The 11521-nt window shown below is 40.2% G+C and overlaps 1 protein-coding gene across 3 annotated transcripts in view; it reads right to left on the reverse strand.

Annotated features, from left to right (window-relative positions):
* GRM1 (glutamate metabotropic receptor 1) overlaps window positions 1–11521 on the reverse strand; it is a 469370-nt gene that overhangs the window by 163115 nt on the left and 294734 nt on the right. For all 3 annotated transcript variants that reach the window (XM_004701959.2, XM_004701961.2, XM_045294665.1), the window contains exon 4: window positions 796–1031. In XM_004701959.2, coding sequence (XP_004702016.1) covers window positions 796–1031 — 236 coding nt within the window. The remainder of the gene's footprint in view (window positions 1–795; window positions 1032–11521) is intronic.

Consider the following 11521-nt stretch of genomic DNA (forward strand, 5'->3'; position numbering starts at 1 on the left):
GGGGGCACATGATGGGGGTAAAATCTCTATGCATTAAGAGAATACTCCTAAAAAGTTATAATATTAAGAAGTTTCTTTAATGGTAGTTACTGATAAAACCAATAAGGGATTCTTTAGGTCCTAGCGTAGCTCCAACAAGCGGCACCTGGGATGTGTCTGTCCAGTGTGAACCTTCATGCCAGTTTACAGATGAGAGGACAGAGGTTCTATGTCTGTGGTATGACGGAAGGTGTGATTAGCTCTCATTCTCCTGACTTGGGATCCCTGGTGGCATAATGATTGGGTTTCTAACTGCAAGATCAGCAGTTCAAAACCACCAGCACTCCATGGGAGAAAGATGGGACTTTCTGCTCCTGTGAAGCGTTACAGTCTCAGAAGCACAGGGGTGGTTCTACCCTGTCCTGTAGAGCTGCTATGAGTCAGCATTGACTCAATGGCTGAGAGTTCTGAAGAATGAAGCCAGCGTTAACACAGTGTTCTAACTAAAATCTCTTCAGCAATCATTCTTACTAGCATAATGCATATCTGAATGCTTTGTTCACTTTCCCCAACTTATGTTATCTCTTCTTATCACCTACTCCCCTACAGAGCAAAACAGTCTTCTGGAATCTATACACATGACTCTCTGGGGCAATGCACACGTTCACCTTCGTGCAGCTGCTTTATAGGTCAAGGTGACAAATCAAGATGACAATTTAGTGCCTTTCGGTCTCCAGTCCTCCACTGTAATTCACCAAACTGTAAAGGAGCTGGGGCAATAACTCTCCAAGTTGTTATGTTCTAAACACAAGTTACCTGTGCAGACTCTTTTAAAGTTGGGATTTTCCAGAAGGTGTCCTGGTAGGCGGCACTGGAACCGATGCTGCCAGAACTCAGGGAACCAAGGATTCCTTGTATTGGTGTCCAGCCTCAGTTTCAGGAAATAATCATCAAATGATCTGACCTCTGGAGACTGCAGCTTTATGGTGATTCCTCCATTGGCTTCCACCTCATAACCTTCAATGACTTCATCTCTATCTGCCCAACCATCACTAAAAAAATACAGGGATTGGGGTGGGGAGAGAGAAAGACAAAAGTCTCATAAATAACACTCACAATCATGTATGAATTAAACAATTAGGCACAACTTAAAGTCCGCTTTAATCCAGCATTACTAACCATCAATGGCTTGTGATTAAGTAGAAGTCTCTAAGACAGTGGTTCTCAACCTTCCTAATGCCGCGACCCTTTAATGCAGTCCCTCGTGTTGTGGTGAGCTCCCAACAATAAAATTATTTTTGTTGCTACTTCATAACTGTAATTTTGCTACTTTTATGAATCGGGTGACCCCCATGAAAGGGGTTGAGAACCGCTGCTCTAAAACAATATCCTAGGTTTGCTTTTATCTGTTTTCTATTTATGTGTTTATAACAATAATTCAAATTATACTCAAGATGATGATGATGATGACAGTAGCTATTACAACTAACATTTATTGAACAGTTACTGGTCATCAGATTCTCAGCGGAACACTTTCATATCCTTTGTCTTTTTAAAATTCATACATTAGCTCTTTGAGTCATACATTATAATTTCCTTTTTACTTATGCCAAGAAACAGCGAGGTCATTAGTCCTAGGCACAGCTTTGGTGGATGGATATCTACCTGTTTCCAAAACCCTTGAGCGCTATGCTTACTACGATAACAAAACTGCCAAAGGCCCCTGCTTTAGAATGGTTTCCAGGAAATTGACCTTGAGATGGAGAAGGTCAGGCACAGACTTACGAGAGAGAAGTATGGGGAACACCTGTGAGGAGGAAGGGAGCATGGAACACAGGATTGGGTAGATGGACAAACTGAAATGGATTGCCATTACAGCAGAGGTGTCAACCTAGCTTATGAGAAATTCTGGCGCTGGGCTGGTCTTTCAGAATTGTCCCAAATTGAGGCAGGGGTCAGGTCATGTACCCAGTCACTGAGGATGGGGTGTGGCCTCCGAAGTCTCTTACCAAGCTGCATTGACAGTAGCTGCAGCATTGGGTTAAAGGCAGCAATGACTGTGAGTTGTGTTTCATTCAGTTGTAAATAGAGTGGATATTAGTTGGAGGCAACTCAAGGGCACCTAATAACAAGAGTAGCAGGTTCTCAGTAAACGTTTATGGGGAGGATGGATATAAATCAGTAATTTAATGAGAATAGCTAGGATCCACTTAGGGCTTATTAGGTAATTTCAATTTAAGTTGCATAACTATACTAGTTTTATTCCAATCTTACAAATGAGAAACCTAAGATGGGTTATATTCAGCAACTAGCTAAATTTCCTCTGGGCCCAGGATGTAGACCTGGCTGTCTCCGTGCTCAGGGCTCTATGGGGAAGTAACTGGTAGACCAGAGGGAAATAAAACCCAAACACTCCAGTCAAATAAAACTTCATAATAAAAGTTGAACAAGTTTCAATGTTGCAGTCATGAGGAGTATAGGAGCTACATAATATAAAATAAAAAGTTTATTTTTCTAAGGCATATGCCAACTACAAGTGTTTTCTCCTGAGACATTGTTCAATCATTCTTCCCCAAGACATTTTTCAAACATTCTCCTTCAGAAGCAAATAAAAGTTTTTCCTCCAGTGCCATTTAAAAATAGCAGCGTTAATAGGAAACCATCTCACTTGTCCCCACGTATAAAGCCATTATTTAAAAAGAACCTTGCTCACTGAATAAAAGTTCACTGGCATTTTATTTGGTGACTTGGAATTTTTAAAAGTTAGTCACCTTTTAGGACACCTCACATCTGTCATGAGTGTTTTAGCTTCCATTTCATTAAACTGTACGCATGAACTAGGCCAAGCATTTTGTTAGTTATGATCCCTGCCCAAGCATGGTAGATTTATTTCTCTCCCCATAGAGATGTGTCCTGCGGTTTTTGGAATGCCTCTGTGCAAGCTCTGCCAAAGATTTCATTACTGCGTCTCACAGCGTAGGGAACAAGGCCAAAGACATGTAACTAACTAACCATAGCTTCTCCCTTGTTTCCTAAGATCCACTGGGATAAATGTGTTCTCCCCTTAGTTAAGCGAACTGGCACAGTTAATACATAAAGATCATCTAACTTGGCCCAGAACTAAAGGGACTTCCAGGGATGATAGAATCTAATCAGCCTAAGGAAATATCTATATCGTTCTAAATGTTCTAGGACAGAGAAATCATTACCTTGGACAGAGTTTTTCCTCCCTTTTCCCCTTCTTTATTTACTCCCCTCTTTCTTTTTTCATTTGTTCCTCTGTCCTTTCCTTCTTCTTTCCTTTCCTTTCAGCCTTACATTCCTTGTATCCTTCCTTCCTTCCCAAATAGTTAATGACCTCCCACTGTATGCCAGATGTTCTGCTATGCACAGGATTCAGCACATTTTTCCTGTACCCAAGATAAGGGAGGAATACATACTAAAAAAGACTTAAAAACAGGAGGCAGGGAAAGCAGGAGGAGTGATCAACATATGGGTATTGATTAGGGGCTGGGGCTTAACGTGGTCTTAGGCATATTTGTAAGAAATGGTGGAATTCCTTAAGGCAGTGGTTCTCAACCTTCCTGATGCCGTGGCCCTTTCATATAGTTCCTCATGTTGTCGTGAGCCCCCAACCATACAATTATTTTCATTGCTACTTCATAACTGCAATTTTGCTACTGTTATGAATTGGACAACTCCTGTGAAAGGGTCGTTCGACCCCCCCCAAAAAAAGGGTCAGGACCCACAGATGAGGAACCTCTGCCTTAATGGATGGCTTCCTTAAGAAGGTGATCTCTGAGTTGAATCCTAGGGAAAGTGAGCATCAGAAGCGACATGGAGAGATTGGTAGAAGGTCCCTGTTGGTGGTGCCAGCTTGTAAGACAGAGTACAATTCATTCAAGGAATTCAGAGAATGCCAGTATGGCTGGAACCCTGAAAGAGAAGTGGTAAGAGATCCAGTGGGCTCTCCAACCAGCTTCAGAAAGAGCAGAGCAACTTCAGGAAGTCCTCAAAACTCAGCCAGCCTTCCCACAGCTATACAGTTCTAGTCCCTCATGGTATGTGACCTGAGTATTGGCCTAGTGAAACCTTCTCTATTAACCATCATTGACTATGATAATCAATCAAATTAACTAAAGAAAAAAAATAACTAACATTCATCTTTCCACATTCTCAGTCTACTTAGGACAGCTCAAAGTCACTTAATTGTTTGTATATATGTAAAATTATAATTAACTGCTTCTACAGCAGTTTTTTGAGCATTGATCTACAGTTTATGCAATCCTAAAAGAAAACAGAATAAAAGCAAAGCCATTAGATATTCAAGGAATTCTGATTATGAGTATATATTTTAAATCAAAATGCCTTATAAGTTGAATAATAGAATTATTTTTAAACATGAAATTCAGGCTTGAGATGTGTTTCTGCTAGAAGTTTAATATTATATGAGAGTTCATATATATATATATACATACTCTGTACAAGAATCATCACAATTTTAAAAGATATAAGATATACAGATAATGAAGAAAGGACTTGACTCTCTACTTCAAAGAAAGGAGCCACTAAAATCTTTATGCATAGCTTTTAAGCTTTGTCAGATACTGAAGGCCTAAGAATGGAAGCAGAACATTGTTGGGGATAAAGGCATGAGAATTTTGACTTAAGAGGAACTAATTTATCGGGTGAAGTCAACCATGGCAACATGAGTCAGTTAAATCCTGGCACTACGGAGTCTTATGTACCTTCATTTGGGGCATGATTCAGGGTAAAGAGATACAGCTGCAAATATCCACTGATGATCAGAACTTGGAATGTGCTAAGCATGAATCCAGGAAAATTGGAAGTTGTCAAAAAATGAAATGAAACACATAAAGGTCAATATCCTAGGCATTACTGAAATGAAATTGACTGCTATTTGCCATGTTGAATTAGAAAAACATGTGATTTACTATGCCAGGAATAACTCAATCAAGAGGAATTGTGTGGCATTCATCGTCAAAAAGGACATTGCAAAATCCATCTTGACGTATAAAGCTATGTGTGAGAGAATTATATCTATCCACTTTCAAAGAAACACAATCAACACAAATGTTATTCAAATTCATGCAGCAAACAAAGAAGCTAGCGATGAAGAAATTAAAGAATTCAACAAATGACTTCAATTGAAAATTGATCAACTATGAAATCAAGATGCATTGGTAATTATGGGCAATTAGAAGGCAAAAGTTGGAAAAGATAGTTTTGGTGATAGAAATGAAACTGGAGCTTGCATGATAGAATTTTGCAAAACTAATGACTTGTTCCTTGTAAATACCTTTTTTCAACAACAAAAGGCAACTATATATGTACACATGGACTATCCCAGATGGAATACACAAAAAATCAAATTTAGTACATCTGTGGGAGTGAGACAATGAAGAAACTCAATATCAGCAGCTAAAACCAGACCAGGAACCCACTGTTCCACAGTTGGCCATATGTAACTTTAAGGTAAGGGTAAAGAAAATTGAAACAAGTCCCTGATAGCCAAAATATGGCCGTGAGTCCATCTCACCTGAATGTTGAGAACATCTCAAGAACAGATTTGAAGCATTTAACACGAATGACAGGACCCAATGACCTGTGGGAGGATATCAAGATCATCGTTCCTGAAGAAAGCAAAAGGTCATGAAGAGACCCGAAAGAAATGAAAGGTCAAGGTGGATGTCTGAAAAGACTGAAACTTGCTCTTAATCATAGAATAGTTAAAGCAAATAGAAGAAATGAGGAAGTCACAGAACTGAGTAGAATGTTTCAAGGGGCAGTTTGAGAAGGCAAAGTCAAATATTATCATGAAATGGGCAAAGACCTAGAATTAGAAAAACAAAAAGGAAGAACACTCTCAGCATAACTGAAACTGAAAGAACTAAAGAAAAAATTCACGCCTCCTATTGCAATCTTAAAAGATTCGACGGGCAAAATATTGAATGATGCAGGAAACTGTAAATGAAGATGGAAATAATACAGAGTCACGGCACCAAAAAGAAATAGTCATCAGTCCAACATTTCAGGAGGTAGCATATCAGCAAGAACCAATGGGGCTGAAGGAAAAAGTTCAAGTGGCACTGAGCGCATTGGCCAAAAACAAGGCTTCAGAAATTGTTGGAATACCAATTGAGATGTTCAAGCAAGCTCATGAAGCACTGGAAGAGCTCACTCATTTATGCCAAGAAATTTGGAAGAGAGCTACTTGGCCTACTGACTAGAAGATATATATATTTGTACTCATTCCACAGAAAGATTACTCAACAGAATACTCAACCTACAGAGCAGTATCATTGCCATCACATGCAAGTAAAATTTTGCTGAAGACCATCCAACAACAATCACAGCAATACATTGACAGGGAACTGCCAGAAGTTCAGGCTGGATTCAGTAGAGGACATGGAAGAAGCTGATGTCAGATGGATCTTGGCTGAAAACAGAATACTGGAAAGATGTTTCCTTGTGTTTTATTGACTATGAAGAGGCATTTGACTGTGTGGACAATAATAAATAAATTATTGATAACTTTGAGAAGAATTTGAATTCTAGAACACTCAATTGTGCTCAGGGGGAACTTGTACACGGATCAAGGGGTAGTTGTGCAAATAGAACAAAGGAATGCTGCATGGCTTAAACTCAGAAAAGGTGTGTCAGGTTGTATTTTCTCATCATACTTGTTCCATCTGTATGCTGACCCATAAATCAGAGAAGCTGCCTTATATGAAGAAGAGTGTGACATGGGGTTTGGAGGAAGGCTTATTAATAACCTTTGATATGCAGATGACACAGTCTTGCTGGCTGAAAGTAAGGAGGACCTAAAGTACTTGCTGATGAAGTTCAAGGATTGAAGCCTTCAGGATGGATTATGATTCAATGTAAAGAAGACCAAACTCCTCACAACTGGCCAAATAGGTAGCATCATGATAACTGGAGAAAAGATTAAAGTTGTCAAGGATTTTGTCTTGCTTGGATCCACAATCAATGCTCATGGAAGCAGCAGTCAAGGGATCAAAAGACATTGCATTAGGTAAATCTGCTGCATAAGCCCTCCTTAGAGTATTGAAAAGAAGGATGTTACTTTTAGGAGTAAGGTGCACCTAACCCAAGTCAGGATATTTTCAGTTACCTCATTTGCATGAGCCAGTTGAACAATGAATAAGGAAAAATGAAGAAGACTTGATGCATTTGAATTATGGTGTGGATGAAAAATATTGAAAGCACCATGGGCTGCTGAAAGGACAAAGGGATCTGTCTGGGAATAATTATGACCAGCGTGCTCCTTAGAGGCAAAAATGGCAAAACTTGGTCTCATATACTTTGCACATATTGTTAGGAGAGACCCATCCCTTGAGAAGGACATTGTGATAATTACAGTTATTGTGCCAACTAGGCTTCCATAGGAACATGTGGGTGGAGTTTAATCAAGTTGCAGCTTGATTGGAGGGCTGGGAGATAAATGGCTTCCGTATTCCTCCTCTTTTCTTCCTGGTGATTGCACCAGCACTCTGCTGTCTGAGCTAGTCCTTTGCCTCAACCGTGTTCTGTGCAATTGTGGGCCAAGCCAACTGGTGGATCATGTTGCTTTGCTGTGTATGCTTCGATAGAGCTTGAGGTTCCATCCAGACCTGGTTAGCCTCGCTGGTTGAGGATCCACAGGGAGGCTGCTGCAGGAGGCTGTGCTACATACCACTCTACTGGCCTCTGCTATGCCTCAAATTCTCTTCCTCCTGCTGTTGCTGCCCCACCCTGCTTGTCTTGCCGGAGGGCAGACTCCACTGTTTACTTCCTTGACCTTGGACCAGCAGCCCATGGGAGTTGAAGGACATTGATTATATTAACTGTCCAATACAGAGTTGAACTGAGCCCTCGGTACTGCTGTGTGGACTAATTAGCTGTAATATTCCTTTTTGATTTTATATATATTCATTTATAAGTGTCCTGGTTTTGTTTCTCTAACAAAGAACCGTCTAACACAGACATCATGCTTAATAAAGTGGAGGAGCAGCAAAAAATAGGAGAGCCATTAGCGAGATGAATTGACAGTGTGGCTGCAACAATGGGCTCAGACATAGGAATAACTGAGGATGGTACAGGACCAGGCAGTGTTTCAGGCTGTTGTGCATAGAGTCGCTGTGTGTTGGAACCGACTCCATGGCGCCTAACAACAAGAAAATTGATATGCCTCTTCTATAATGTATCTTTGCATTTCCTTTGCTGCATCATGAATTATGTCCTCTAGAAAGATACATAAAGTCTTAACCCAGGTAGCTGGTACCTATGAACAATGGACATGCCTTTGTTCGGAAATACAGATTTTCTTTTTCTGTCCGTTATCAGAGAAGGGTGGGTCACACACCAGGTTCCGCAATTAGGTCAGGAACCATCCGCAATCCACAAATGCCCAGGGCTATGAGGACTGTAATAAGACCTAGAACTATCTTCCCCTAGAGCAGATAGACAGGAGCCCTGGTGGCTTATTGGTTACAAGTTGGGCTGCCATCAGTAAGGACAGCAGTTCAAACACACGAGCCACTCAGTGGGAGAAAAATAGGGCTTTCTACTTGTGTACAGAGTACAGTCTTCAAAACTCACAGAGGCAGTGCCACCGTGCCGTATCAGGTCACTCTGTGTGAGCACCAACCCCATGGCAGTGAATTATGAGTGAGTGAGAGCAGATGGAGTATTACTCTGTGGATGCCATGAATTCAAACGTCTAGCTTCTAGACTGATGAGACAATAACTGATTTTAAAAACCACCTCATTGTGGTATTTTGTTATGGCAGGTCTAAAAAATTAAGAAATTGTGTAATGGTACATACATTCATTCCTCACTCATTGGCATGCAGCTAGTCATTTCGAACTGCCAACGTAGCTGTTATCAGCCCAGCAGGTAATCATTGCACCACCAGGACACCTGTAGCATAGCAAAAAACCCTCTCCCAAATGAGATTATAATCACAGGCATCAAGGCTAGAATTTGTACTATATCACATAAATAAGATGGCTAGAAGGACCATGTTTGTTGACTACCCTTCACCGAAATAGTTGATAAGAGTATTATCGATGTCAGTTGTGGATGCAGTGTGACCTCCTGGGCTTGTGCCCACCACCGGGAAGGGCCGACCATTTGCTGTCACATTGCTTAGTGCCTCCATTGCCCTCAACATTGAACAAAGCCCCTGCTCATTTATACTCTCCATGATTTCCCTTCCAGGAGTTAGAGCTATAGTTAAATTCAAAAGATCATAAAATCAAGGAGAACCAAGTGTGGTACAAAAAATACGCAAGTAGGATTAACCAGTTGGTGTGAGGTTGTTTATGAGTAGAAATGTCTTTCATAGTTTCTCTTGGTTTGTTTTCAATATTACGTCACCAGGCCTTTCCTCCAAGGAGCCTCTACAGACGCCAACTGCCGATCTTTCACGTAGCAGCTAACACCTGCACTGCTTGCATCACCCTCTCCCAACAAAAACACAACAAACAACAAAACAAACAAAATCAATTCTGACCCATAGCAACCCTCTCAGTCATGGTAGAACTGTCCCTGGGGTTTCGGAGACTGCAGCTATTGATCAAAATAGAAACCCTCGTGTTTCTTCTGCAGAGTAGCTGGTGGTTTCGAATGGCCAGCATCATCCAGAGACTTTCCATTAGGATGACTTTGAAGGTATTTCTAAAAGTTGTCATTGTTTTTTCATTTCATTTCTTGCTCTTTTTTTTGACATCTTAAATCTTTAGTAATTAAGGAATTCAGCAGTATTAAAAAATAGCAATATAAATTATTGAAAAACTTCTGTAAAATATCCTTCTGGACCAGTACTGAGAGTGGTGATACCAGGAGGGTGGAGGAAGGGTGAGGTAGAAAAGGGGAACTGATTACAAGGATCTACATATAACCTCATCCCTGGGGGATGAACAACAGAAAAGTGGGTGAAGAGAGATGTCAGACAGTGTAAGACATGACAAAATAATAATAATTTATAAATGATGAAGGCTTCATGAGAGAGAGGGAGTGGGGGAGAGAAGGGAAAAAATGAGGAGCTGATGCCAAGGGCTCAAGTAGAGCGCAAATGTTTTGAGAAAGATGATGGTAACAGATGTACAAATGTGCTTGACACAATGGATATATGTGTGTATTGTGAAAAGAGTTGTATAAGTCCCCAATAAAATGATTAAAAAGGAAAACAATAACCCTTTCCTTCTATTGTTTCTATGTACCAAGTGTGAAATGTCATCCCAAGCACTTTCACCATTTAGTTGCTTAAGGACTTTGTGCAAGGTTATTGTTTGGGTGGCTGCTCTCTGAGGTAGACTTTGAAACAGGAGCCAGAAGCTGTTCTTAGAAATATTTGATGGTGCATTTTTGTTTTGCTTTGTTCTTTTGTTTTGGTTCGGTTTGGGGTTGTTGTAGATGGTAGCAGTGCTAATGTAGACTGACGAGATATAACCGGCTCACTCTCTCAAATGTATGGAATAAATTCTGCTGTGCTGGGAGGTGATCAGGCCTGGAGCCAACCTTCAGCGTCTCTGTGAAGCACATGCACTACCTCTAGCCACTTCTGCTGCACCATCTGTTCCCCAATCAGGAACTCCTTTTCCTAACTGGGGCCGGGAAAGGAAACTGCCTATTCTGGAGGAACAGGGTGGATACCTAACAGGAAGTCTCTGCCCTAAGTATCTCTACTATGCTAGAATATTATTGATGTCATATAACAATATCATACTAGACTAATATACCAGAATTCTTATTCCCAGTGTCCCCTGAGCATTTTTATACAGAATTTTTTCCTGGAGCTGTTTTTTCCTGCCCACAAAACTATTGTATTCCCTGGGTGATGATACATTCCAAACAGAAGAGTAATAAGTTTCTACCTAATGAATTCTGCTGTCAACAGCATGAAAAGATCATCATTTCTAATTCTGCCAATCACAATTTCACAGGGGCTACATGAACATTACATTTGTAATATATGAATTAAAATAATGTAGTAAGCAAATTAGTCCTGAAAAACACAGAAAATAGTATTTGCTTAAAACACATTAAGAAACATTTTTTAAAAACCGATCCACAGTCAATTAAAGTAATTGCAATCTAGGTAGTGAAGTAGTTTTGTTTGCATTATTAGTTCCAGTAATTGCATGTACTTGATAATAAAAAGATAATTCTTTAAAACATACCAGAGCTTGCCATATAATTGGGGAAATAAGAAAACCATAATAAAGGCCATGTCTTCGGAAAGCACTTGGAAATCAATACAACAGCCTACAATGTGCAAAGTAGTAGTAATAATAATAAAAACTTGAAGAAATGCAGCGGCATACTCTAATTAAAGCAGGCATCATCATTCAAGGGAACTTTCATAGTATTAATGACATTTTTCATCGGTGGTTTCTACTACCTTATTTCCTTCAGCAAGTAGGGAGTGAGAATCTTGTCTGTCAGGAATTTCGCTTCAGGGGTGAAGGGGTGTGTGTGTGTGTGTGTGTGTGTGTGTGTGTGTGTGTGTGTGTG

The sequence above is a fragment of the Echinops telfairi genome, unplaced genomic scaffold, assembly GCF_000313985.2.
Source record: "Echinops telfairi isolate 266 unplaced genomic scaffold, ASM31398v2 ScPeMD7_3533;HRSCAF=4204_0, whole genome shotgun sequence".
Taxonomy (NCBI): domain Eukaryota; kingdom Metazoa; phylum Chordata; class Mammalia; order Afrosoricida; family Tenrecidae; genus Echinops; species Echinops telfairi.